General features: G+C 46.8%; 1 protein-coding gene across 5 annotated transcripts in view; it reads left to right on the plus strand.

Annotated features, from left to right (window-relative positions):
- The window catches only part of LAMTOR3 (late endosomal/lysosomal adaptor, MAPK and MTOR activator 3), a 342,388-nt gene that overhangs the window by 216,195 nt on the left and 98,658 nt on the right, over positions 1-27,535 (plus strand). For all 5 annotated transcript variants that reach the window (XM_069630717.1, XM_069630714.1, XM_069630718.1 and 2 more), the window contains one exon: positions 18,241-18,374. In XM_069630717.1, coding sequence (XP_069486818.1) covers positions 18,241-18,374 — 134 coding nt within the window. The remainder of the gene's footprint in view (positions 1-18,240; positions 18,375-27,535) is intronic.

Genomic DNA, 27,535 nt, shown 5'->3' on the forward strand with positions numbered 1-27,535 from the left:
GCACTCAACACTCCATGTCCACTGGTAGGGGTGGCTGGTAGGTGTGGCTGGTCAGGATCCGCACAGGATATCGGGGCCGTTTGCTCGCAGTGGGCCTTCCGATCCTCGTTTTTGGGAAGGCAGAGGCGGCAGGTGCGTCGTGGATCTGTGGACTGCTGGGCTACAGTAATTCTGGCACTGCGCGCGTGGGCCAAACGGGGTAAGCTGCCCTCGTCGCCAGTGTAATAATGAGGACACTGCGTAGTTGGAGTAGTAGCTTTATTGCAGAAAACCCTGAGCCCAGCAGGACTCCAACAAACTCCAACTGCTAATACATGGAATGTGGAACCTGTTCCACAAGTAAACAGAGAGGCACGTGAGCAAAGATAGAATGCTAAGCGAGCATCCCAGGTAAGACCTCCACTCACATTGTAACACCATGCTGTAGGATATATGAAACCGTCCCACGTTAAATCCAAAGCCAATCCATGCGATATGAACACACCTTTCCCACGTAAAAAGAGCGACAATGCTATAGAATGACTCCATGCAGCGATGTGCTTACACAAACAACGAATGAAAAGCAACGCTAATGGCGGGCGAACGCGCCGGCGAAGGTGCCATGGCGGGCGCCGCCCCTTAGTGGGGGCTGCCCAGCCGGCCTCCTCCCCCTCAAGCAGTGGCAGGGGTGGGGGAGGAACACGTAGCCCGCGGACGGAGCGCGCGAAACGTAAGGGGCGGGGCAGGGAGCCGAGGGAGAAGCCGGCCTCATAAAGGCACGGGTTTTTCAAACACATTCCCCCTCGGTTTCCTGCCCCCACCGGATCGTGGATTTTGTTTCGTGTTCGTGTCGCACCAAGGTCCGCGGAGGAGTTTCCAGCGTTCGGCTGTCTGGTGTTCGGTCGTTCCAGAAGTATGGAAGGTGGTTCCAGTCAGGAGGTTCGCGTCGCAGTGGAGTAGGGATCAAAGGTAAAAGCTAGGTTTCGAGAGGGGCCTGAGGTTCGTGGGGGCAGGTCGGGTGGCTGAACAGTTAGGTGTTGGAAGGTAGTTCTGCGTCGGGCAGGGCACGGAGGTCCAATAGGGAACATTGTTGTTGGGGGAACAACCATGGAGGGGGGGGAAGAGTAGGCGGCAAGGATACGGGAGGCCAGGGAAGGTAGTAATGGAGCAGTGTGTGGGCGTGGGGCAGGGGTGCTGCGCAACAGGATGGGGTTGCAGCCCGACAAAAGAAAGCGTGAGTTTAACATGAAAAATGGGGAGGCACAAAAGAGCATACCATTTCGCCGGACCGGGTCCTCCACAGGGCCTGGGGGCTGGCGGTGTGTGATAGAACAGATGGCCAGCGCAGGGCGTCAACCCTTGCATCAAGACCCGGCGGCCAGGTGGGGGGATTACATTTGCAACCAAAAGGGCAGGCGGGGAATGGAGAATTGCAAAGCTGGAGGTTTCGCATGGCTGCGCACTAATTAGGGCTGGATGGGAAAGGCGCCGGAGCGCGCCCGGTAAAGTCAGCCTGCATTTAATGTAAATAACTTTGTGGGGGAGCTCGTCTGGATGCATGGGATAAAGGTATGTTCAGCGCCGGTCGTCGAGCATCAGCGCTTTGTCATAACTATGGTGGTGAGGATGGTATTTGTAGCGCCGGTCATCAAGTTTGGGTGATTTGTGCCGTAAGGACTTATAGAACAGGACGATGCACAAACCGCGGGTTCCGAATTTGTAAAAAGGCCGCAAGAGGGAATTTCATAAGACGCATATGCACGAGTGTTCCATTGTACGGTGAGAGTTTATAACACGCTCATGCTCAAGGTCTCTGTTCCCGATTAGGAGCATGCATAACAAGTGTTTCATTGTCCGGTGCTATTTATAACAAGTATTGCTTTGCCCGATACATATTTATAGCACTCCCATGCACATAGTTGCTGTCCCTGATACGACGCATTTAATTGAGTGTTTCAGTATCTGGTTTGAACTTATAACACGCCTCTGCACAAGTGTTTCTGTGCCTGATGAGAAGCATTTAGAGCGAGCTTCCATTGCACAGTTTCTGACACAAAGCAATAGTCTGAGAAAGGTGGATTTATTAGGAATCACTAGGGTAATTGGGTTGAACCGTATTTGGTCGAGAACCGCTGCCTGGTGGGATCAGCATGCTGCATGCCCACTTCGTTGATATGCCTTTGTTATGGGTGCAAATGGGATATGCAACGTACCTTAAAGTTGTTTTATATCTCACGGCATTGGAGGCGGGGGGTGGTGGAAAGGAGAAAAACCGCACCGGGGCAGGGCATGGAGCTGCCATATTGGTTGTTGAGTGCATGGAAAGGCATGTGGGCCCTTTAAGGCGCACGTGGTTTAAAATGCCCGAACAGAGTTGGAACACAGTGCACTCGTCGATTAAGTGGGTAATTGTAATAGATTAGTATGGGTTTCGGATTACTTTGTTGGGCGATCTATTTGCACCCAAATATGACACTCAAAAGGTGTACGTGTGTGTGTGGGTGGGTCAATATAGCAATATGGTGCGCTTTATCGTGCACCAAGGGGGCCTGCATAGTGGCAGGCCACCGATACGGCGTGGCTGTTCCAGGTCGGGTTGCTCTTGGTTCCTGCTCTGGGGTCCTGTTGCAGAAGTTCAAAGTTCCAGCGAGGAAGGTGCTGCGGTTCCAGTCGGGAGAAGAGTCGCGGGACAGAGGAAGAGTGAGGAGAAGCGGGAGACTTGCGGACGCAGCATCGAGTCGCCGGAGTGCAGTACGGGAACCAGGATATTTTAAGGTATGGTGTGGAGTCGATGGGTAGTGCATTGGCGCTCGCCCTTGCCGCGAGTCGGGTTATGGTTAGCATTTCCTCCTCTTGGTGCCAGGGGAGGCACAAAGGTTCCTGGTTGGTGGGGTCGGACTGCAATGGGGTGCTGTTTTAACACAGGGCCAGGGGGCTGTGGCCACCACAGCGGCCAGAGCTGCGGGGGGGATGTAGAGTGGATAGGTGGGGCAAGGCGCCAACACTTGCCCGAAGGCCCGGTGGCCAGGCGGGATTTTACACAACCAAAATGGCGGCAAACGGGGGTGATTTGAATTTTAAAATGCTGATGCTTTCGTATTAATGGGTATACCACGTTTTGGGGGGCCTGTATTTGTGGATTTCATGCAGGTCTGTGTCGCGCTACTACCATATGCTAGCCCCGGTAGGCCATCTCTGGGGGGCAAGCATCGAACAAGAAGTTCCATGTTTGTGGGAAGGGTACAAAACGGCGAGTTTGTTCGGAAGGGTTTAGACATGCCGGCACATGAGTATTTTGTTTTGGGGAATAAGGATAGAAAGAGAAAGGCGCAATTAAGGTAGCAACAAGCGTAACGCTATGCAAGGGCGGCGGACAAATAGATTGTGCTGTGTTGAATGTGCAGAGACATCGGCTGTGCATAATTGTAATTACTGGCTGCATTTTAAGTATGATTTGGTGACAGGCACGCACGGCCTGCAAGGACACAGGGCAAAGCAAGGTATCGGTCCACTAATGCTGTTGGTGGGGTCGATGGGTTGGGCCTAGGCGCATGCTTTTGCTTCACGGCCTGAGGACCTCAGGCATTTCCTTCTCTGAAGCAAGGCATCAGTCCACTAATGCTGTTGGTGGGGTCGATGGGTTGGGCCTAGGCTCATGCTTTTGCTTCGCGGCCTGGGGACCGCGGGCATTTCCTTCTCTGAAGCAAGGCATTAGCCCACTAATGCTGTCGGTGGGGTCGATGGGTTGTGCCTGGGCGCACACTGTTGCTTCGCGGCCTGGGGACCGCAGGCATTTCCTTCGCTGGGGCGGGGAGTGCGAGCGGCTGCCAGTGCATTGCCGGATGGCAGGCACAAATGGTACACTGCTGAGTGAGCCGGGCGCATTGCAACAAAGGCATTGGTTGTTTTATATCGCATGTGCGGCTGGCTAGTGTGCGGGTGCGGCTTGGAAGGCAGCTGGGGCACTCCGCATTCATGCGAGGCGATTTTAATTTCAATGCGGAACACGTTAAAACAGCTGCTGCTTCAAGAAAGGGAAGCAAGGTTGTTTTGGCTAATATGAGGGGGAAGTAAATCAATGTCGGATGACTTATACTAACACTATTGGTTTTTGTTTTCAAGGTGGCCACGGGTGGGAACAACATAAGGTAAAGGTGGGCCTACAGTTACAAGAAAGCGACGGTCCTCGGGACGGAAAGGGCAAATGCACGTGCGCGCAGTGAGTTAATAATGGGTTTAGGCAATAGGACGCATATGGGTCGGAAGACGAAGAGACACAACAGCCCAAAAACAGGTAAAGTAAAATAGAAAAATACCTGCAGTCGCCCAAACGGAGCTGTTAGATATTACAATGGGGCGGAGTACTCAAACAGCTAGGACAATGGCTGGGCATAAACGAGTAAGGGAGTAAGGTAGGGTGCGCAAGTTGGATCCCTTTTTCCTGAAGGCCCCTGTTGGAAGCAAGACCACACGCTTCGAGCCCCCTCACCCTGAGCAGAGCTCTGGGGAGTGGGTTGCTCTGGGGTGCCGCACCGGGGGCTACAGGCCGCCGGGGGCAGGGGGGGGCGAAAGCCAGCCCACCAGGGACGGAGGGCTAAGGGACGTGCAGGGTATAGGAGGGTAGAAAAAATGTCATGTCATGGGGGAAGACGAGGGTATGAGGTGGGGGGACAAAGAGCTGGCAAAGCCTCGTGGGTAAGTGTTAAGACTGAATCAAGTTGACCTCCAACCAAAGGAAATGAGGGTCGGCTATGGAGCGACCTGTGCAGGTTGGGGGGAACTCTCTGCCGCCGGCAACCAGCAGAGAGTCTTGGAGGAGTCACAGGTCGATCCCTGTAGCGAAGTACTGGCAGGCCCATAGGGGAACGCTCAGCCAACAGCTTAGATCTTACGGCGCCCCAAGAGTACTAGGCTCAGGGGAGGCCCTGGGAAAAAGGGGAGGGACGTAGGGGACTTGGGAGCCAATTCCAAGCCCAAAATTGCAGGGGGGGGGGAGGAATCAACATAAAACTCACAATCAAGGCCATCAAGGGAAGTCGGTCGGGGTGGGAGCAAGTGGAGACTACGGGGGGCTCAGGTAACGGTGACAAAATCAGCAAGGGGAAGTCTTCACGGAAGGAGGGGGGCATGAGGGGGAGGGAGGTGGAGGAGCCAAGATAGTGCGGCTAGGCGAATAGAGGGAACAGGGGGGAGGAAGCCAGCCCCAAGGAATAGGGGGGGGGGCAAGGACCAAAACCTGGGGGACAGGAGACGGGGTACGGAAGAACAGGGCTGGGAAGTCTGCCTCTGGGGGGAAATGGAGCTAGGAGATGGAGGGGCAGAAACGGCAGGGAGGGGGGGTTTGGCGGGACCCAAAAAATTGGGGACCTGGTGAGTGGAGGAGCAAGCGAGGGAAAGGAAGGAAGGAAATGGGATAGGGTACACCTAAGAGATATTACGCTGGCAGGGGGGGGCACTGGGCCAGACTCCACAGGGAGGCCTGGGGGAGAGGGTACTGGGAGGATTTAGGGGCTCGGCAAGACGGGAGGGAGACATGGGGGGCAGCATAGATAGGATAGGGCTTCCGGTACAAGCGGCACTTGGGGGACAGAGGGGGGGGGACAGAGTAGACTAGAAAGGCCATAAAAACAAACAAAAAAAAAAAAAAAAATAGACGGGCATCGCAAAGCGATGACCATATAGGCAGGCAGAAAGTTGTGGGCCGGCACCGGAGGGCGGTGTCGGCCTTAACGTACGGATGTGGGATATGTGTAACGTTGGGGCACTTGTGGTGGTGCCGGTATAGGAACCTGATCACTAGCGAGGCACCGCGTGGCTGCCGGTTTTACCTAGACCCAAACACAGGACACGGTGAAGTGTCGGGGGAGGGGGGGGGGGCAGGGGATTCCCAACAAAGACCTAGAAAAGAGGGGGGGCCTATGTCAAAAGTCGCTCATGGGAAATCTACAAACGGCCAGGGGTAGAGAGAGGTTAATAGCAAGGGCCGGGCTCAACCTGAGGCGTCCACTGGACGAGGAGGGTAAGGGAGAGGGTGGGGAGGGCAAGGGATGCCTAGGTAGCCGCACACGGAGTAGTATACCTGTGGTGGTGAATTACGGATCGCCTGTAAGATAACTCCAATACTTTATGCAAAATAAAGCTGCTGAGGCATTTTACTCTTCCAACTTTAAAAGGTGTCCGAGTTGTTTTTCAACATGTGATGTATGACATATGCCGGGTGGTATGAGGGAAGGGGGGGGGGGAGTGAGGGGCCAGGTCATGGAGGAGGGGGGGAGGTCAAGGCACTGGGGTGCCCACGCTAAGGACATGGAACACACTTCCCAACATTAACTGGAAAGCAATGAAACCTGATATGTGAACACCTTATGTGAAGTCACCTGACCGACTACAAGATGTGGTTAGATGCAACGCTTCGCGTTAAAAGAAAACACTGTTGTCGAAAGTGAAAAAAACACACAAATCATTTGAAACCAGTGGCGCAACACCTTTGAGCTGATCAGGCTCTAGACCCGCCTCCCCCCTCGAAGGTTTGGGCTATGTTCCCCCCACCTGGCTGACCTACAGAGCAGAGGTGGCAGGACAGAACAGGTCACAGACGTTAAACGGCGCCTGGGCTTCGCTGTTAACACAGGCCCTGACATAAAGCATTTCATTGTTAGCACCTGCATTCATATGCATACATTTTTAGGCAATTTGAAATCGTAATGTGGGGTTAGCACTTGCATGCCAGGGGAGTGATTGGAAGTGTAGAGCGGGGGGGGGGGGGGGGGGGGGGAGAGGAGACTGCTTATTTTCACATCAGTCCTTAAGTGGGCTCCTTTTAGAGATAAAGGGCAGCGTTAACTGCCTTTAACATTGAAGCTTCACCACCTCATTGGAATGTGTAAAGAAGTTAGATGCCCCCACACAAGTAAGTTTGCACCATCCCCACAGTCTCTGAAGTTAGCACCTCTCCTAGCATTTGAAGGGCTGGCCCCCACCCCCAGAAATGTTAGCTTAGGTGCACCCCTGAAAGGGGCTAATGTGCGCACTTGTTATTGGCAGAGCGATGCAGAGGGAAGCGTTTCTCGAAGGCATACAAGTTTTCGGGGTGTGCAGGTACAGAAACATGTACTTACACAAACGCAGTAACACCTTTTTAAAGCTGCTACTTTCAAGACTGCCATCGCCCCTCTGCCTCAGCAAAATCAATTGCTCACATCAGCCCCCTCCCCACGGATGCAAGCCAACATATAACCACATTATGTGTACTTCATCCAAGGGTAGGGTAGGGGGCTTATGTGCACATTTTCTTTTTCTTCGGCATATGTGTTATGTGGCTAGAATAGCATTTTGGTACAATCAGTCTAGTCGATTGTTACTGTGGCATGACCTTATATTTATTTTTAATTTAATAATGTAGGCATGACATCTGTTATTACATGGCTTCACTGGCATTTTGGTGCAGCCAGTCTTGTCATGTATTACTGTGGCATGACCTTATGTGTTATGATGTACAATCTACTTTCTTTTCAAAAATATTTTTTCAAATGTCCATGGCATATAAAAAGTGTCAAAGCAACCAAATGTGTATGTCTTTAAATCCAATAACATGTTCATTCTTACTGGCACATTGCACTTTAAAATGTACCATGGTCCCCACGCCAGACTATTCTTGGAGGTAGAACAAAGGGGGTGGATCTTCCAAGGTAGCCCTGCCCAGTTTAAGTGGCCCCTCCCATCACAAGTTAGTCCCCCCCCAAAGTTAGGTTTCGTTGCGCCCATGTAAGAAACGTATCTTCTATTGCTCGCGTGAGGCCATCTCTTTACACTGGGCCCGGTGTCATTAAAGATAACTATAGGTAGATATCTGTCAGTATGCATCCCGTCCATCGTCTTATCCCTGTCACTAAAGCATCACAGTATGACCACATGCTCGGGCTAACGAAAACGTGAGCGACTGCCTTCTTCCCTGAATGCAGCATTAGGAGACCCAACGACAGCAACCTAAACGTAATGCACATCCATATGATAATCTGGAAACAATCGTTGCAACAACACTCTGTAATGAGTGGCATATACCATCCTCCAATTGGTAAAACGCTTTATGAAGATTGATTTATCATATTGGAGGAAGGAAGCGTTACAAGACTGAGGAAAAGCACACATAGTAGAGGCCCTTGCAGGGGTTTTTCTATGTCTGGAAAAGATCAGTGGGCTATGCTAATGTCGGGACTCTGGGCTAGCTCATCTTTTGGTTGTAGCCCCTGAGTTTCTATCCGGTGCTACAACCAAAATACCTGGCGCTATAGCTCCCTCAGGCCCCCTCCGACCCCTAGCAATGCCTCTGGGCCTGAGTAACCCGGGCCTCCACCAAATCATTGCTAGCCTGCATTTGCTGGGACAGAAGTTGCTCCCTTTTTAGAACAAATGCTACAGCACTACTATCCATACACTCATAAAAATGATGCAAAGTACAGCTAAGTTAAAGACCATATGATAAATAGGACTTCATGAAACATGCATTTGTACTTAATTGCCCTTTTCAAAACTGCTACGATTGGTCTAGATGCCTGACAGGATTGCATCTGTCTAGTTTCACAGAGGATAGTCAGTCTAATGAGATATGCCTGATTGTCTACGTTTTTTAAGCTGGAATGTGAAAGGGATGAATAGTCCAATAAAGAGGCGAAAGAATACTAACTTTCTAGGCAAAACGAAACCAGATATTGTCTTACCTCAAGAGACTCATCTGCAACAGGGTACAGCGGATTATATTTTGAATAATCATATATAAAGGAGGTTTCCATCCCATTTGCTATAAATTCCAGAGGAGTAGCTAGCTTGTTTAGGAAAAGTTTTATATTTACTGTCGACAGAGGGGACCTAGATTCTGAGGGCAGGTATGTGGCAGTTAAGTTGCTGGTGTAGAATAGACACTTGATACTCCTCAATGTTTATGCCCAGAGCAGGCTGTTTTGCTCAAGAAATGGGAGGATGTGCTAGCAAGTATGGGGGACAGGGCTATAATAATAGGGGGTGATTTCAATGCTACTGTCAATGATACGCTGGATAAGTCTGAAATCTCCCATTCTTATGCTGAGGACAGGGCCAGGAAGGGGCTCCTACGGCTTATGCAGGCATGGGATTTGCATGTTTGGCGTGAACTTAACCCACATAAACAGCATTATAGCTTTCACTCTGTCCCTCACGGAACCTCATCCCGTATTGATTATTTCTTAATAAGTACGGACCTCTGCAGGGATGTGAGTGCAGCAGAATAGCATGCAAATCGATAGATCAGTGGGAGGTAAGAGGAATAGCAGGTGGTGGAGGTTCAATACTCTGCTGTTGGATCAGGACTTCTTGAAACACATTGATGCTGAGATTTTAATATTTCTCAATGGGAATACAAAATCTGTTGACAGGCTCTGCACCGTCTGGGATGCTCTGAAAGCCTTTCTGGGCGGAAAGATGATCAGTTTTGCCTCTTATAAAAAAGCAGAGACAGACAGCGCACGCCTAGAGTCCAGCTTTAAACAATCTGCAGAAGTTTATACTTCCCTGCCCTCTGCTTCCTCATTGCTGACTGCCAAGCGTTTATTAGACCATGTATTACACAATAAAGCAGAGGAAGATTATTTTTATACAAGGAAAGCGTTCTGGTAACGTGGGGAAAGGTCTGGCGCATTATTGGCTAGCATGCTGAAAGCAAGAGAGAAGGGGGAAGCAGGTTTTATTCATTGCAGATGACACCAGGCCTCTGATCAGAAGAAATGAAGACATTTGCAATGCTTTCCATAGGTTTTATGAGTCACTGTATTGTAATGGTGAGCTCATTGAGGATGAGAGGGTGACTGCTTTCTTAGACCAAATTAATATCCTAAAGTTGGATGACTGCGATAAGGAGATTGTAGTTTCTATTGGATTGCTGTCACCTGTCAAGTGTCTTGGTCCAGATGGGTTTTCCATTCAGTTTTATATGGCTTTTAGTTCTTCGCTTGCTCCGTTCATGGTGGAATTATTTAAGGAGATTATTGCCAATGAAGAAATGGCTAATTCCATGAGGACCGCTGTAATCACTGTGATTCCCAAGCCAAGGAAAGAGCACTCCATTTGTGGAAACTAAAGACCCATTTCCCTATTGAATGCTGATATTAAGCTCCTAGCCAAGGTCTATGCCGAAAGGATGATGCGCCTATTGCCTAAGCTAGTCCACCGAAATCAGACCGGTTTTGTCTTTGGCAGGAATAGTTATGACAATCTAAGAGAGCTCCTGGATGTGATACACCTTGAGGGTAGCTGTCCAGTTCGGCATGGGGCCAACTTATATAAAATGGGTACAGCTGCTGTATAGCACAGGGGCCCACATTTCGGATCAATGGTGGTTGGAGAAAGGCACCAGACGGGGCTGCCTGTGATCTCCTATGCTGTTCATACTGGCCTTGGAGCTGCTGGCAGCGTACCAGAGGAAGGAATATCACGAAGCAGGCACAGTCATACAGGGCAACGTTAATTTAATCTCGCTATATGCAGACGACATGCTGTTGTATTTGCAACACCCAGAAACAAACTTAAACTATATTTCGGATGTGTTAGAGCAGTACGCAGATCTATCGGGCATTACGATAAATGCACAGAAATCATGTTTGTTCTCCTTGGCAGCATACATCAGGATTCCTCATATTGCACTGCCTACGCTATCGGTATAATGGGAGGTCAACTCATTCAGATACTTGGGTGTGGATATATTTCACGAACCCAAGACGGAGTATTCACAGAACACACTAAAGGCGGTAGACCAGGTAGAAAAGTCAATGGCTTTCTGGGGCAGATTGCCACTCTCACTGGTGGGGAGGGCAGCGTTACTAAAGATGGTAGCACTCCTGAGGCTTCTTCATTTCTTCACCAATGTCCCGTACAATATCCCTAAGGGCTTTATTAACAGGCTCAATGGTATTTGTCGTAGCTTCCTATGGCATGGCACAAGGTGTATAGTGTTATTAACTACATTTCAAAGTGTACGAGAAGGGAGGCATAAAGTTGCCCAATTTTGAGGCATACTATTTGGTGAGTCAGATGCAGTTTGTCACAAGATGGTTATCAGATGAGCAGTCCCAAGACACTGGGATGCTGCAGCCCTCATGTTCCCTATTTTATTTGAAGGAGGCAATATGGATGGTAACACCGTGGACTCCGAAGGCCCCACTGCTGTTGAAGCTGGGTGGGATGATTTGGCTCGGGGCCTGTTGCTTTTTAGATGGACAGTCACCTTATTCCCCCCAGGTCCCACTAGTGACACTGAAGGCGGAAGACTCACAACTCAGACTAAATGTGAGGTAGTATTGGGAACCCTTGGGAGTCGCAACGGTGCAAGACTTATTACAGGAAGGCAAACCAATGGTCTTCAGCGTACTAATCTCAGAAGTAGGCATACATGCAGGACAATGTATGATGCACGTTTCACTCCTCACCAGATTAAAGCAGAAGTGGCCGGGTATGGACAGGGTGTGGCAAGATGATGGCACTATTGAAACTCTTTATGATGTTTCGGAGGGTGGACATGCAGTGTCTAAGTTGTTTGAGTTATTAATGTCATGAAGTGGGGATATGCTGATGCAAACTAGGTGCAGCTGGGAGGTAGACTTGCAAGAGCAACTAATGGACGCAGTCTGGGGTAGAGCTCTGGCCTATCATAAAAAGGTGTCTAGAAACACAAAGCTCCAATGAATACAATTGTATATAACGCGTAGGGCATATCTTACCCCGAAGAGGATAGCTAACTTTAGTAAGGCAACAGAACAAACTTGCCAGAAATGTGGATTGATTAATGCAGACCTGGGGCACATGTTCTGGGCCTGCCCGGAGATCTGACGATACTGGGAAGAAATAGCACAGGCTTTGTCCAGGGCAGGTATAACTCTGGACACGAGCACCCCGGTAGCTTGTATGCTTGGTGTTTTTGTACGACCGAAACAGGAGAAGCATGTTAGTAAGCTGAAGGATTTAGCATATATCCTGGCAAAACAAAGAATAGCAATGGAGTGCAAATGCGTAAGAGACCAGAGGTGCGCCTATGGCGGATCAATCTCCAAAAATTGATACTTGCGTGAACCTCAGTGTGGCAGGAAGCAGCTCGCCAAGGCCAAGATTAACCCAATATTGACCTCACCTCCTGGAAATGTATGGTGGAGTTGGGGGCCTTATCGCGTAGTAATAACTGAAGAGTGATAACTGTCCCGCATAGCCAATAGCAGTGGCAAATGCATATACCCAAAGTCGATGTATGATGTTCGCACGATATCAGTGGAATAAACTGGGATGAGAGTGGGGGGGGGATTTGTTGGGGGTGTGGATTATACAGACAAAATTGACTGGTCAATGCTAAGCAATGCAAGTAAAAGTCCAAGTTATGTTGTAAAGATCGGGTAATCGTAAAGAATGAGATATTGTGTAAATCAATGAATGCTCATCTCATGCCAAAATAGTTTCATGTTACTAAAAAGAGTTTCATTTTACATGGGGCGGTGGGGGGTCTTCTTGGAGGAGTAGATTGCAGAAACTGCCCTTTGTGGGTGGAACGGATACATCTTAGAGAGAATGATGTCATAGAAGATGTGGTACTTAAGAGGTGAGGCGTTTTCACTGTGCTTGTGACTGGTATAAACTGGGTTTTTATTGTGTGCTTTTAACTTGATCTTCTATTAGTATTACTTATATCTTTTTGCTGTATCATGGATAGTTTTGTTTTTATCTGTTTTGATTTTGCATTTTTATATTTTGTCTTTAGTTGTAATGGCTATGTTGTCATGGCGGTGCCACTGGAGCACCCATTGCATCCTTTGTGGACTATTTGGGACTCATTCATCACTGTAATCCTCTCCGTACCATACCTATTAATATTTCTGTCTTTTTTTTCTGTTTACAAGACTTTGGTACTTCCTTATTTAATTTCACAAACTACATATCCCTTAATGCATCTTGTAGCAGTTCCCTTCCTTGGCTATGCCTATGCAGCATTCTTAGAACTACAATTCCCCAGAAGCGCTAGAGAACAGTTCTACTTTCACTTTCCAATGTCCAGCGAGGGAGGAGGCAAAATACCTTCAGGTGTGGTATTTTAGCTGCTGACTTCAGGAGCACAGGGCTCTTGTATTGAGTTTGCTCCCAGCCCCTTGTGCTTTGATCCTTGGATTACTGCTGTGTCCTATTACTTCCAGAACCTGCTACCCTGCCTTCCCTGCCTTCTGCTCTGCACCTCTGTGCTTCCTGCACTGCAGCCCTGCTCCCCTGCTTGCAGTCCTCTGTTCCCTGCCTGTAGCCCCTTGCCCTCTACCACCAATTATCTTGTTTCCTGTCTGCAGTTCCTTGTTATGTGCCCATACTCTGTGTTACCTGGCTTTAGCTTCCTAGATTCCAATCCTGAGTTTCCTTGTCTTCTGTCTGTAGTTCTGCCCTTGTTATTCCAGTCCATATGTACAGTACCTTGAATTCCTTGTTACCAGTCTGCAGTCCAGTCCTTGTTATCCAAGTCCAGAGTTTCGGTCCTGAGTTCTTGTTCCTGGTCTATAGTTCAGTCCACTGTTCCTCGATTCCGGTCTTTAGTCTGCAGTTCCAGTCTCCTGTACCCTTGCACTTCAATTCTTGTCTTCTTGCTTTTCCTCATCTTCCCGTTCTCTGTCCTGAACTTTGCTCACTTTGACTTCCTAGTCTTTCCCTGGATATTTATGTTACGGTTCTTGTCCTCAATTGTGCTTGTGCTTGTGTGATTCCTTTGTTCATAGTTTGACTGCTGGGGTTCCCAGCAGGCAATCTCGGCCCCTTTCCTTTGTCGCCTTTCAGTATTGTACCTTGTGCCATACTGTTAGAAATGTGCTGGTTCCTGTTCAGGAGGCAGTCACTGTTGAGTTCCTACTGGACCCATACAGGCTTCTGTCTTGTGAGTACTGCTTCCTTGTTCGTGCCTTAGGGTCCCGACACAAGACATTGACTCCTGCTGCTCCTTTCCATGAGCATTCAGGGTGGTGCCCTATAATAGTAACCATCTCAGAAGGCTAGAGTTTCCCCTTACCCTGTGGGAAAGTCTTCCTCCTTTCTGTATACACCACCATTGGGAACCTAACGTGTTTGTCTTACTTGTACACCCCGCCCCTTTTTGTTCACTGCCTTTGTTGCTCGTCTGCACTTATTGCCTATCCTTTGTCTGCAGGACTCCTTACACTTCTCTCTTGTGAACTTTTCTCCCCCCTGCTTTGTGGGCACGTCTCTGCCCTCAAGCACCTGAAATATGTGTGAAGCAATCCAATTTATTGATCTTGTATAAACAAGACCGGTGTCTACCTAACTTGCTTTTGATATGGTCGATAGATCTCGGCTCTGCGTAAAACTAAGTAGTTGGAATTTCCCGAATACCATTTTATCCATCTTGGTTTATTTACATTCTGAGACCAATTTAAGAGTACAAATCCACAGGTGGCAGCCTCTAGAGTAATTCCAACTGCAAAGGGTTTGAGGCAGGGGTGCCTGCTTAGACCCCTGCCTCTCTAATTTGTACATCTCAGACCTCGGTGACTCATTGGATCCAATCTCTTTTATAGCACCTAAGATTGGTAAAGAAGTGTCCTTGGCTATGTTATGCTGCTGATGTCATATTAATGGATATGACACAGGTAGGACTGCAGCAGCTGTTATCTGATTTCTCATTTTATGCCACCCATAACAAGTTCAAAGTGAGCCCAGCAAAAACAAGTGTTCTATGTTTTAATGGTGGCAATTGGTAAGCACCTAGATTTTCCTGGATGATAAATAATGATTTGTTAACTATTGCACAAAGTACGACGTATCTGGGATTCACATTAACCAAGACTACACAAGACCTTATTAGAAAACGCCCATATGGATAGAGGAATGCAATTTAGAACTCAAATACAAGTCTTTGCAACAAAACTTTGTCTATTTACACTTGTTCCCCTGGTAAATTTTTATAATGGCAAGATTCTGTCTGCACTTTTATACAGTCTGGAGAACACTTCCTTTTCTGAATCATTTAATTTGTGTAAACTAGAATGAAGAATATGGTGAAAAGCTTGAAATGTGCCAAATTGCATTCCAATTATTAATATAAGGTATGAGATTGGCCTGACATCCATGAAATGTATAATTCTGTGGAGAGCAATTTCGCTATTTAAGAAAATGCTTGTGGGATCTGCAAATACTCTTTAACATTTGTTGGGGGAAGGAATTAGAGTTGTCCCCGAATGGGTGTTTTTCTAATTTTAAGCATAAATGAATATGGGATTTGACTAGATGTAATATTCGTGTGGATCTTCTTTTAATTAATCCAGTTATGGCCAAAAACAAAATGCTGGATGCTGATTGGTGTGACACGTGTGATGGGCAAGGAGTGTACAAAATTAATAACTATTTATGCGTCGAAAATGAGAGGAGAGGTATTCTCCCTTCCTAAATCAAACAATGGCCATATGTCACTGTCCCAACTGGCCATCGTCATTCCTGCGACTCACCTTCTTCCTGGCAGACACGTTCTATCCGTTTACCCCAATCTGCAATCTCCCCCTACCGGCGTTTGGAATTTGCAATGGCAATACACTGCCCACAGAGCTTGCGCACGCTGCTCTGCAACGCTACATTCCTCTGCAACACGCCTTGTGTTTCGGAATGGTCATGTGACAACCCACGCTGCGGTGTAAGATTCACCCATTGCGCTCCTATAAAGCACTTCCCGGCATCTGATAAGGTGCTTCTGATTAAAGTTTGCACATTCGTAGAAGTCCGCCTAAAGTTCATAGTTTCTGATCCTGCTCATAGTTCCCCGGACTGCCTCTGCCTTTCGATATTGCTTTGTTTGTAGACTGCACAATACCAAACCTACCTGCCTGTCCCTCGGACTGCCTCTGCTTTCCGGAATTGCATGGTTTGTAGACCGAACAGACATCGAACCAACCTACCTACCCTACCTGCCTGCCTGTCCCTCAGATTTCATCTTTCTGGAAATTGCATTTATTGTTGACCGCACGGATATAATCTTCTTGCCTGTCCCACGGATTGCCTTGATGTTCCCAGAAGTACTGTACCTTATTTCCTTTTCCTAGATACCTGACGCTGAAACTCTCCTAAGTGCACTGAACTTTGGACGCCTTGCAGAAACCATCTTGTGCACCTTCCCGTTACTAGTGCGTCCCCTCGTGCTGCTCAGGTTTCTAGCTCCTCACTAACCTTCCCTCCTTCCTTTCATTTTCACTTACCCCTGGAAGACTGGACATCCTCCTCAGCCTCCTTCCCTTTGGATACTCCTTCTACAACATTCCAGTAAGATCACATGTTCAACCTAGCCTCCTTTCCGTAAATTGAGGTCTCACTCCTTTTCTAAATTAATGTCCTAAGTAATTGTGTACATTCCTATGTGTTTCACAGTGGTGAGAACCGAGGGTGGAGACTTGACTTACACCACCCAGAGATCACGAGGACCAGTGTCTAGATTACTAAGGTTAGTTCTCTTGCTACACTTTTTCAGTTGTTCTCGATTCCGAGACCTTATTCTAAAACCACTTCCTTTTCTTGTAGCTTGGCACTTTGGTGGTGGTGTTTGTCTCGCTCTTTCATTTGATTTACTCCTCTGTTCTTGTGTATTCCCAAATGAATAGAAGGGCGTTTCATTGGAAAGATCACCCTCAGTAAGGAGACTTGGACCAGTTCTGGTCCAGGTTCCACAACTCGGCAATACCCAATCCAGCTACCTCCTCCCCTAGCTGTGGTGAGTATTGACACCACATGATGAGGATGTTTTTACGGCGAAATCATATTCACACGGGAAAGATTCTTTTTAATAGGACAGTGAAGCCGAACAATTGTTGCAGATTCCATGAGAAAGAAGGGTATTGGCCGGGGTTTTGGGAGCACGGGTTGCAGGGGTGTCTCCCAACTCCATGCCATTGGAAGCTGGGGACAATAAAGAAAAACACAGAAAAAGCAACCCTGTGGCACCAGCTCCAATCCACGTTAGTGGGTCGGAGCTGACGCTGCAGGGAAATAGGAGATTCTGCCGCCGAATGGGCATGGTAGGGGGGTAGCATATGCAGGATGTCGGCGACCAAGATCTATGTGATCACTTTTTGCGCCTCAATATTTTCGGATTTTCAATTTCCTGCTGTGGTAATCATGTGGATCTGAAAGAAGCAGTCATTAAAGCACCTTTTTATTTCTTGCACTTTTCTACAAGGAGAAAAGGGTTTTGTACTTTGCAAAATTTGTACATGGTATGGCCTTTTTAAACCAAACCCCTTTTTGGCATAGAAATATGGGTGGCGATTCCTCATCTTTGGTGATTGCGGCAACTTCTTTTTTTTAACTTGTTAAAAGCTTGAGGGATGATTTGGGTTTTAGGAATTAATATGATAAATTGGGATTTTCGTGTTATTTTTTTAATGTGTATTTTTTCTTATATATTTGATTGTATTTTTCTTCATAATGTATGAATAAGATTTGTTGTATTTTGTATAAGGTTTTTAATAAACTGATACAAAATTCCATTGCAATTAATCTAAGAATTCAAAAAGGCAAAATACTGGAATAGTCTCCCATGTGAGTTGGGTTATCCCACCGCTGCAAGGTTTTACGGTCAACCTTAATTAACACGTTTGTTACGTCGAAGTACATTTTGGCTTTGTGCCTCTCCTTTGAAGTTTTGAACTGCTAGGAGACAGTTTTACTCTGGGTAGGTGGCTGTGGTTTTCTAGCAATGCTAAGCATAGAAGGGCCTAAATAAATATGTGTGCCAGATTGTCTCCCTCAAATGCATTTGTGCTTAACTTGAACTTTTCCATACCATTGTTAGTGTTTTTCCCCCCACACTTGACCGTTGAAATAAGGCTCCAAAATTACAATTGCTCTGTGTATTTATCTTTGTTGCTTTTAGACGGAATAGCAAGACCAGAACAATGTAGAGGAAATTCATACCTAGTTCTTTTTGCCATAAACAACATAACTATAGGTGTTTGTTATTGTGACATTTAATGCACCCTGTGCAAGAATTGGTATCTGAGGAGGGCAGTTATTTTCCAGTTCTTCATTTCTTCTTTCAGATTATTTCCTTTGATATTTTTCGCACTCATTGTCATTGTCTTTTGATTTAGTTCCTGCCCTTTGTGTGAAACATTACACTGCCTTGAATTTTTTACATAAAAAATGTCCTTCCATCTGCACAGTGTTATTCTCTTAATTACTTGGTTTTGAATCTCAGAAATACCTTGCTATTTTTTGCAGTGGCCAATGACAGCGCTCCTGAGCATGCTTTGAGACCTGGGTTCTTATCCACATTTGCACTTGCAACAGATCAGGGAAGCAAATTAGGACTTTCCAAAAACAAAAGCATCATCTGTTACTACAACACTTATCAGGTAAGAAACCATCACTGTAATCCCTGCTATTTCACCATTCATGGAATTCCAAAAGACCATTGAGCATTCCCCTCCGAATCGTGAGGATATTGTCAGTGAAACGTCTCCATTTGACTAGCTTGCATCTAAATGGTTTATTGTCAGAAAAAATTAGATCTTCAAAGCGGGTTACAAACAAATGTGCAAAATTTTGGGTGAACGTTGCACCCATTCTCGTGCCTTTTTATTTGTTTGTACAGGCTCTTTTTAAAAACATTTTTTGTTTATTTTATTCACCCCCACATACTCCCCGGCCTCCTGTTAAAGCTATTCTGGCACAATCCACTATGAATGAGGTAGGCACCATATCTTGTCTGGTTGTTTAGTGTCTAGAGCTGCCCTCTATCTCCTGTGGGGTAGCTTGCTGCGGGATTTCTGTGTAACAGGATTCCACGTTAAAAGAAATTGGAAATCCCCTTCTTCAATAGTCCTTCCATGCACAACTTTAATGATATTTGTGGTGTCCTTTTATGTATGCTATGGTCTTGAGGACAAATGGTTTGGTGAAATGATCGACGTATGTCGATAGTGGTTCCAGAAGAGACCCAATTGCCTAAACAATTGGTCTCCCTGCAGGCTTTGTTGTACTCTTATCCACCTTTGGCAGATTGTAGATGATCGGACTCCTCGGGCTAGGGCTATGCAAACATTTCTTCTCGTTATTACAGATCTAAACTTCACTGAAATTGAGGCACTGATGCTCCAAACTCACACGTCTAATTATGGAAAACTGAAAGAAGATCAGAGGAGACGATCGTTGGCACAGACTTCCCCCGATTGTGCAAAATTGTGGAAGAGGCAAATAAACCAAGTCTAATCTATTCCCCCCCCTCAACACCTGGGAAGAAGAAATGTTTTCTCCTGCCACCCCCATTTGGAACTGGAGCAAAAACCCTGAAAACCCCTACATAATCCCAGATGGATGAGCCTCTGGCATTAGGGTAAGGGTATGTGATGAGTCTCTGGATGTCGTCACTTCTACCTAGCGGGAGCCTATTGCCATGGGGCCAGGGATGTGAGTTTGCTAACTGATAGTCACCCTGGGGGGTGGTACTCAGCAGGTGGATCTCATGGGGAGGGAAGCTCCCTATGGGATTAGTGACGACCTGGGCATAACGCAGTATTCCCATGGTCAACCTTAATACACCTTCCTCACCAAACCCCTACAACACAATCCATACTATTCCTTGTAATCAGTAAGGTAGGAACTACTGGGACGAGGAAGAGTGTGTGCTCCTCATGGGACCTTTAGCCCTTATGTACTGAGATGAGGAAGAGACCAACTGATTCACTGGGAGTCCTCCAGATCAGTACTGGGATGAGGAGGAAGTGCAGAAGCATAAAGAGCACCTGGTGCCATCCAGCTTGCCGCTCTTTTTCACCACTTAGCAAGCCCCGCCCACCAGGTTCCTTCTTGCTTGCTGCTCTTTTTCACCACTTAGCAAGCCCCGCCCACCTGGTGCCTTCCTGCTTGCCGCTCTTTTTTCCCCACTTAAGGAGCCCTCCAGCCTCTTTTCCTTTGCAGATGGGGAGCAGGTGCAAGTTGATCTAGGTCACCTGGCCTAAGCACCACCCACCTTCTTAGCCCTGCCTCTTCCTTCCTGCTCTTAACTATTAGATCAAGGGCATCTCCTGCCCCGGGCATCTAAAGCGAAGGGCAGACGAAGAAAAGGGCAATTCCTGTTCGGACCAGGAGGACACAGGGCCCGACCCCATGCTCAGACAGCAGGTAAGCATGCACCAACATGTGTTACTTCCTGTGTCCCCACAGGCCATCCCCACCCCTGCTGCCCCCCCCCCGTGATGTTACCTTGTGCCCCCACCATTCTCGCACACAGGCGTTGCCTGTTTTGCTTGATTCTTCTACCCTGCTCCCCCATCACTCCCTCAAGCCTACTTCTGCAGGAGTCTCTCCTGATTAATTCTGGTTTCACCATCACCATCTTGTGGCCAATGCTGGATTTGACTTGTATGGACTTCATTCATTCACGGTGGGTCACCCTTTCTCAACTCTCATGCTGGACTTCCTATGGATCTTGTATTCATGGTGGCCCTGAATCATGCTGTTCCCATCTTCATCTTGTATCCTGGCTTGCAACATTTTGTTGCTACTGATTTCTGCAATTGTATTCACTCTCCTCTCTCGCTTCTCTGCTCTTTTGACTGCTAACTCTCTGTTCTCTCCTCCTTTCCCTTCTCCCTTGTCCTATCTCCTCCCCTTACTTTCTTCTATGCACTTACTCTATCAGAATTGTCCCTGGGCCTAGTATGGTAGCAACCTCGTCTGTCTCGTTCCCCCCCTCCCCTCCAGCACTATCTGAAATGTCGTCAGGCCTAGTATTATAGTTGCTTGTTTTGTTCCTCCCCTACCTTTCTGCACCCCTCTCCCTCACCTCTTGTTTTCTCCGGCTCTAAAAGAAATGTTGTCAGGCCTAGTACGATAGTCGCCTGCATTTCCTTCCTCCTCCCTTCCTTATCTATGTCTTAGCTCTTGCACTATCTGAAATGTTGTCAGGCAGAGTATGATAGTTCATTTCACATCCTTGCTGTTCGTGGCCTGTACGAATGTCATTGTATTTTGCCTTGTTCCCTCCCTTGCCTTTAAGCGCTTTGAAACATAGGCGCTTTATAAATAAACTATCATAGCATATCTTATCTATAACCCACAACGAGCTGTCTAGTCTTTACAGACCTCCTACTGGCCAAGGTACAACTAAAATAGAAGAGGGTAATTCAAACGGGGAGAGGGAGTTGTGAAGCCCATGGTCAGAAGCCGATCGAAGCAGTCAAAGACTGGCACGCTTGCCTGTCGGCAGAGTCCTCCCTGTCGGTCATGCCATACCCGGAAGCAGGAGGAGGAATCACCAGCTGGTCGAAAGAGCTGTTCTGCCTGGAACGCGCCGACCCAAACAGGGGGCGAGAGACCCAGAAGAAGCCGAGGGTGATCGGTGAGCAACCAGAAGAGGGTTGGGAGACTGGGAGCCTTGGTGGGAACCCTGGGGGGGCGGGAGGGGCATACCATAGTGAGATGTGGGTTTTTGGACCCACATCCAAAAAGTGACATCAGGAGTCCTCATCTTCGTGGCAGTCGCTGGCGGACTGGTCGATCTCAGGGCTTCCTAGACCACGGGAGAGGGAAAGAAACCAATACCAAAAGCATCTTGGACCTGAGAGAAAGAAACCATACCAAAGGGGTCTGTAACCTGAGAGGAAGAAACCAATACAAGGGGGTCTGGAACCTGACAAAAAGAATGCCTGGCAGGATGGTAAACCGGGTATAATTCCTGAGAAGGGAGAAGAGCTATGAAGGGTCTGGGACCCACATCCAGTAACAAACTGCCTCCAAAATCGTCAGTCGCACTACCTGGCACGGTAGCGAACCAGGAGAGCCGTGAACACTGTGAGCATTGTGAGAAAGGCCAGGGTAAGGCAGACATACCTCCTGGTGTTGATGAACATCGTGAAAGAGGCCAGGAGAAGGAAGTAATTCTCTTGGCACAGTGAAGAGCTTGAGGGAGGCGAGGGAAAGGGAGACCTATCCCCTGGTGTTGATGAACACTGTGAAAGGAGCCAAGAGGAGGGAGTCCATCTCTTGGCATTGTGCAGCGTCTGATAAAGGCCAGGAGAAGAAAGACCCCTGTCCTGGCATTGGGAAAACCACTGAGAAACCTGAGAAAGGTCAAGGGGAGGCTTTTGTTCCATGTACCTTGCTGGAACCTAAACCAAGGGACCTTTTGAGACTTTTGATTTTGTATTCTTTAAGAATATTTCATTTGCTTCTCCCAGAGGCGAACTTTGCGCTGCTGTCCAGAAGAAGGGAGGCATTCTTCTGGACCAAGAAGACAACCCCTTTTCCTTAGTTGAGTTTATAGTGTAAGAGTTGGAAATAGGTTTTGGACACAGGACGGTGGACTCTTTTGCTCTAGACTGACATCCTGACAGATTCCTTTGAGGCAGGGAAACCCTCTTAGAACTAGGGTCAGATAGGGGTTTCTTTTATTTGCTTGCTAATAAGTCTATAGCTAAAAGCAGGCAACATGTTTGCCAGTTTCCTACTTGTACACCTTTACAAAACATAACGGAATGTCCACAGTACATTACTCAAAAACAGATCTTTATCTTTGCTGTGACGGAAAAAGCTAATGTAGAATTACAAGGGAGTAGCTAAAATGAGTATTTCAAGTCTTTGGGCTGTGACCCGTACACGGTGCAAGTTCAGGGTAAAATTGGGTTTCCGAGTACCAAGGTTTGCTAAATTAGGGTTCAGATGGCCCAATGCCTGCGTGCACTCTAAAGGGAACAAACCTCTCCTGCAGAAGTCAACACAGCAGTGTAAAGAGAATATCTGAAAGTCAAAGATCACTACTGCCCGAGAAAGTTTACAGTTAAGCAACAATGAGGAGAAGGAAGATTCTTTTGCAGGAGAGAAGACTTCAGTGTTATCAGAGGAGTTGCTGAGTCCAGGACAAAGGTAATTTGATAATGGGTAGGGTATGATTTTTGCAGTCTGGTAGCCAATGACGCATCTGCAGTAGCCAGGAAGTGCAGATGATGGCCCAGCAATGACGATCCGGTAAGTCTTGGGTTCCTCAAGCCCAAGGGTTATTAGATAAAAGGTTTGTTACTCGTTAGTAACAGGCTGCTGGCGTTACTCGCTCTCAGATTTCCACTGCTCCTCCCTCTTCATGTCAGCCTACACAGGGCAAGTAGCAAGACATCTGTGAGCAGAGGGATTTTGAAAAATGTAAACCGTGCTGGTCCCGCCACAATAAGGAGATGGAGCGCTGCTCACTGTTTCCACTGGTTGATAAGAAGGCGGGAGTCCTGAAATTTCAACAGTGCATAACCTTCAGAGTGCGACCCTCAGCAGATTGTCACAGCAGAGCTTACACAGTTTTATCTTCAGAAGAAGGTTGCTTCTCATATTATTGGGATACGTCCCAGTGCTTGACAAATATTTACTCCTAAAGGAATACCGAAAGCTGGGTTAACACTAACAATCATGAATCCTTCCAAATATTTGGAGGTCCCAGAATCATTGTGGTTGGTCCTTCTATTCAAAATAATCCCAGGGAAACGGTGTATGAATTCAGCCTTGAATCCAGACATCCAAGTCAAGTACTCAGCTGATGTTTGTTGGCTGCCATGACCTCAGGCTTCCTGTACTTAAGGTAGTTCCAGATTATCTATGGCCACATCGGTTTCCTTTCAAACAAAGGAGGACTAGCTTAGCTGTGGAACTCCTTCAGCATTCTAATGCAAGACAGCCATATAAGGGCTCTTTAAAAGAGTGAATTGTTCCCCAACTTGAATAATAGCACAGGGGTGCATGTTTTTGGTTTACTCTGTAAACCTTTTTGGACCTAACAAAAAAATGCCCACCGTTTTGTTAGGATTTGATTGGAGAGTATTGTAAGGAAGGCATGGTATCAACAGTACTACAGCATAAGTGACCACAGTTCAAGGGTGTTTTATTGAGCTTCAGAAAAGTGTTGGAAACACCACTTATAGGTGGGAGCAAGCTACGACCATCAAATAATAACGCAGTGCTAGTGGTGTCTTGTCAAAATAAAAAGTCCTATACTAATAACCCTGTTGCCAATCCTTGTCTCTAAATACAAATAGTGTAGGAAACAATGTTATGAAAAAAGAAGTGTTCACAAAATGATATGTCAGATGTCAGGATGTTCAGGCCGTTGACCTCCCTTCCCCACGTTTTCAGCATAGGACAAGGCGGCACACTCGCGCTTAGCACAGTTTCTGGCTTCTCTAGCACGAGGATACAGTCCAACCATTAGCATCAAGTCTCTTTACCTTTCAAAGTCTCCTTATTCAGAGGGCCTGATGTGACAAACAAACGAGGTGTTTTCCTCTTTCAGATTTTCACAAGAACTCCATTTCTTAGGTGATTCACTATTCGCCTTGGATCCCCCTCAGCCGGGCTCATATCCTCAACGCAATGTGTGTAAATTATTTATGCATCCAATTTCTCGTATGATATTCTTTCTCGGGTGACTCGTGGTTCACCTCAGATCCCCCTCAGTCAGGCTCAGATCCTCTCAGTCCGACTCATATCCCTTTTAACACAATGTTCAATTAGTCTCTCTCTACCCGGCTCGGACTGATTCCAATATTACTTTACACAAACTTGCTTTAACCAAAAGCTTTTATCTGATCTCCCTTTGCTGGACTCGGACCAACTTCATATACGTTTTCATCAGCTATCGAAGACTTTTGAATGTGCACAGGGTTTTGCTTGACCCATTGCAGGACCACTTTGATCTCCCAATTCTTTATCACTCTTCACATTTGCCACCTTTCAGCTGGATACTTAAGAGACTTTCGAATGTGCACCCTCGTGGTGTCGGACCACTGTCTACGGTATCGTATCTTGGCTTCAAAGTTCAATCACTCACATTTGTTTAATTGTGTTCGCGTCGCTTGCCACATAGGCTTCAAACACTGGTCTCTTCAGTTTTCACTATCCAATGTTGCTGCCAGCAACCTTGGCTTCAACACAGATTGGTCCGGTATCAGTCTCCCCGAATTACTGGCTGTGCTGACTTCCCTGGCACTACTTTGTTGTAGGAGCTAAGGAATATCGGTGCGGGAGAGCCCCTGGTACCTCTGACACACAATGCAGGATTCTATAGCCTTGATTCCTGGTCTTACGTTTCTTATTCTCGAAGGTTCATGAAAATAACAGTCGTTAGTTGAAAAGGTCAAGGGCACTTCCCTCCTTGAAATCCTCTTCGGTTTTGCCATCTTTCACCTTGTATTAAGCTACCATCTTGGAACTGCTGCTTCCTCGTGTGCTTTGCCTTTCTCAGAGTGTGTTTTCGTGCTACGCCTTTTATCCATGTTGGGAGGTATGATGGAAGTCAGGTGTGTGTAATGGTCCGTAATTGCCGGACCATTGTTTTGGGACATGTCAGGTATACAGCTTGGGTGTTATTCTATTTTCTCTCACAGTGAGCTGTCTGTGAGAAAGTCCTCATGTTGGGAAAGGGGTGGGGGTGGAGTTCCTAAGTATCCTACTTAGTAGGATGGGGTAAAGGTGTTACAGGGAAGGGGATACCACGTTCGACATCCGGTGTCCCACTCCCTGAAGACCCCTCACCGGGTGATCCTCCCGCACTGGTCCACCCCGCGGAACTGGATTCAAAAGCGATGGCTGTGTCCTGGCCACCTGGATGACAGGTCCCTGGGTCTAGCGGGTGAGACACCTTCAGGTTTCTCACAGTATTTTCTAACATACAGTTTTCAACCTCATTGAGGCAGCAGGTCGGAGTGTCCAGGTTAGTCTGATTGTCTACAGTTAAGTTGACTTGAGTGTCTTCTGCGTAAGCGTGGTAGTTTAAATTGTATTTGGAGAAAATGTCATAGAATGGTTTGACATACATGTTAAAGAGCAGAGGGGAACCCTGAAGCACACCACACTTTGTTGAAAGCATTAAGGACAAGACGTGGCCTAATTTTCTTTCTGAGAGAAAGGATCTGATCCACTTTAGGGTATGATCTGAACAGCATGCAGTTAGCAGGGCCGTTTTGGTCCCATGATAAGGACTAAAACCTGATCGAAATGGATTCAAGATCAGGTTTGTATCCATGAAAAGATGTAGCTGTGCGGATGCCACTTCTAGTATTTTAGAGAGTCATAGCAAACCTGCAACAGGTCAATAATTATTCAGATCCAGTGTGTCCAACAAAGATTTCTTGAAAAGAGAATGATAGATACCTGAATTGCTTTGACACAGTAGATTCTTTGAATGATTTATCAAAACAATTCTGCATTCTGGAATTGAATCGACAAAGGCTTTTGCCACGATGGAGGGAAGAGGATCTTCATGTGGAATGGTAGGACGGAGCTTACTAATTCTATAGGTGATTTTGCTCCACTGTTATGCTATTGAACTTGAATCTAGACCGGTTTAAATCAGTCTGAAATGTTGGCACATTAATAGGAATTGTGTAATAATTAGCAATCAACCATAAAAATATGTTGTTTTGAGTATCAGAAATCTTAGACACAAAATGATTGTTGAGAGACTCCCAAAGTTCATGAGTGGTGTCTATGGCCTTATCAGGCGCAATAGGGTTCAAGAAAGAATTTAGTATTTGAAATAATTTCCTGGAAGAGTTATCATCCTTCGAAATCTGTTCGTTAAAGAATTTCTTTTTGGCGTTCAAAATCACGTTTATATTTTCTTTAGTTATCTTTAATCTGTACTAAGAAGGGCGTTGATTTACTATGTTTTTAGGCATTCATCATTAATGAGATCATGTTTGATTTTGTTTAATTCTGGGCTAAACCACAGGGCTGTTTTCTTGGATTTGTTCTGGTTTGCTATTTATAATCGTGCTAGTTTGTCACATATGTCACAAAATGATATACAGAATATACTGTAAGGTGAATGACACAAAGGTGCCATAATGGTTGGCAAAGCATTTTATTTGTCTTGAAAAAGAAGGAGGAATACCCATCTATCTCTAGTTCTATGAGTTAGTTCCCTGCCTCAATGAAAGACTAAAAAGGATCTGTCAGAATGTCTGTTAATTTAGTGTCCACTGTCCTGTGTCAAAATCCCTAGTTCTGTCCCTCACACTTACAACGAAAGTAGATAAGGCTAAGCTTTTTGTGGCTTAGGAGAATGGCTCCCTTCTCCTAGGTTTTTGTGATCACGGTTCACTTCAGGAATCTCAATAGTTCTCGCCAGGGGAAATATGACCCCCTTCGCCTGGTTAGCGGATTCTCAACCCAGCGAAGTTCAAACAATGTTCATCAGGGGAAATAACTCCCTTCAACTGGTTGAAAGTGTCCTCCAACAAACAAAACAAGTCCAACAACCCTACTCCTCTTAGATTGATATCTCAGGGGGAACTGCTCCCTTCCCCTGACTGGAAGCTTGTTCTTACTTCCGCCATTTGATATCAGGAGGATGACTTCCCTCCTCCTGATGCTTCTCATCACAACATGCAAATCACACTAGACCCGGGGGAAGTGACTCCCTTCCCCTGGATACTCCAGTGTCTCTTCTGTTAAATGCAGTGCAAAGTTCTAACTTTGATTGGGTCCCAGACCCAGGTTCTTCTTTGAGTCAGCAGGCTTGGTACAGTAACCT

This window comes from Ambystoma mexicanum, chromosome 6q (assembly GCF_040938575.1).
Source record: "Ambystoma mexicanum isolate Mex_15411 chromosome 6q, UKY_AmexF1_1, whole genome shotgun sequence".
Lineage (NCBI taxonomy): Eukaryota > Metazoa > Chordata > Amphibia > Caudata > Ambystomatidae > Ambystoma > Ambystoma mexicanum.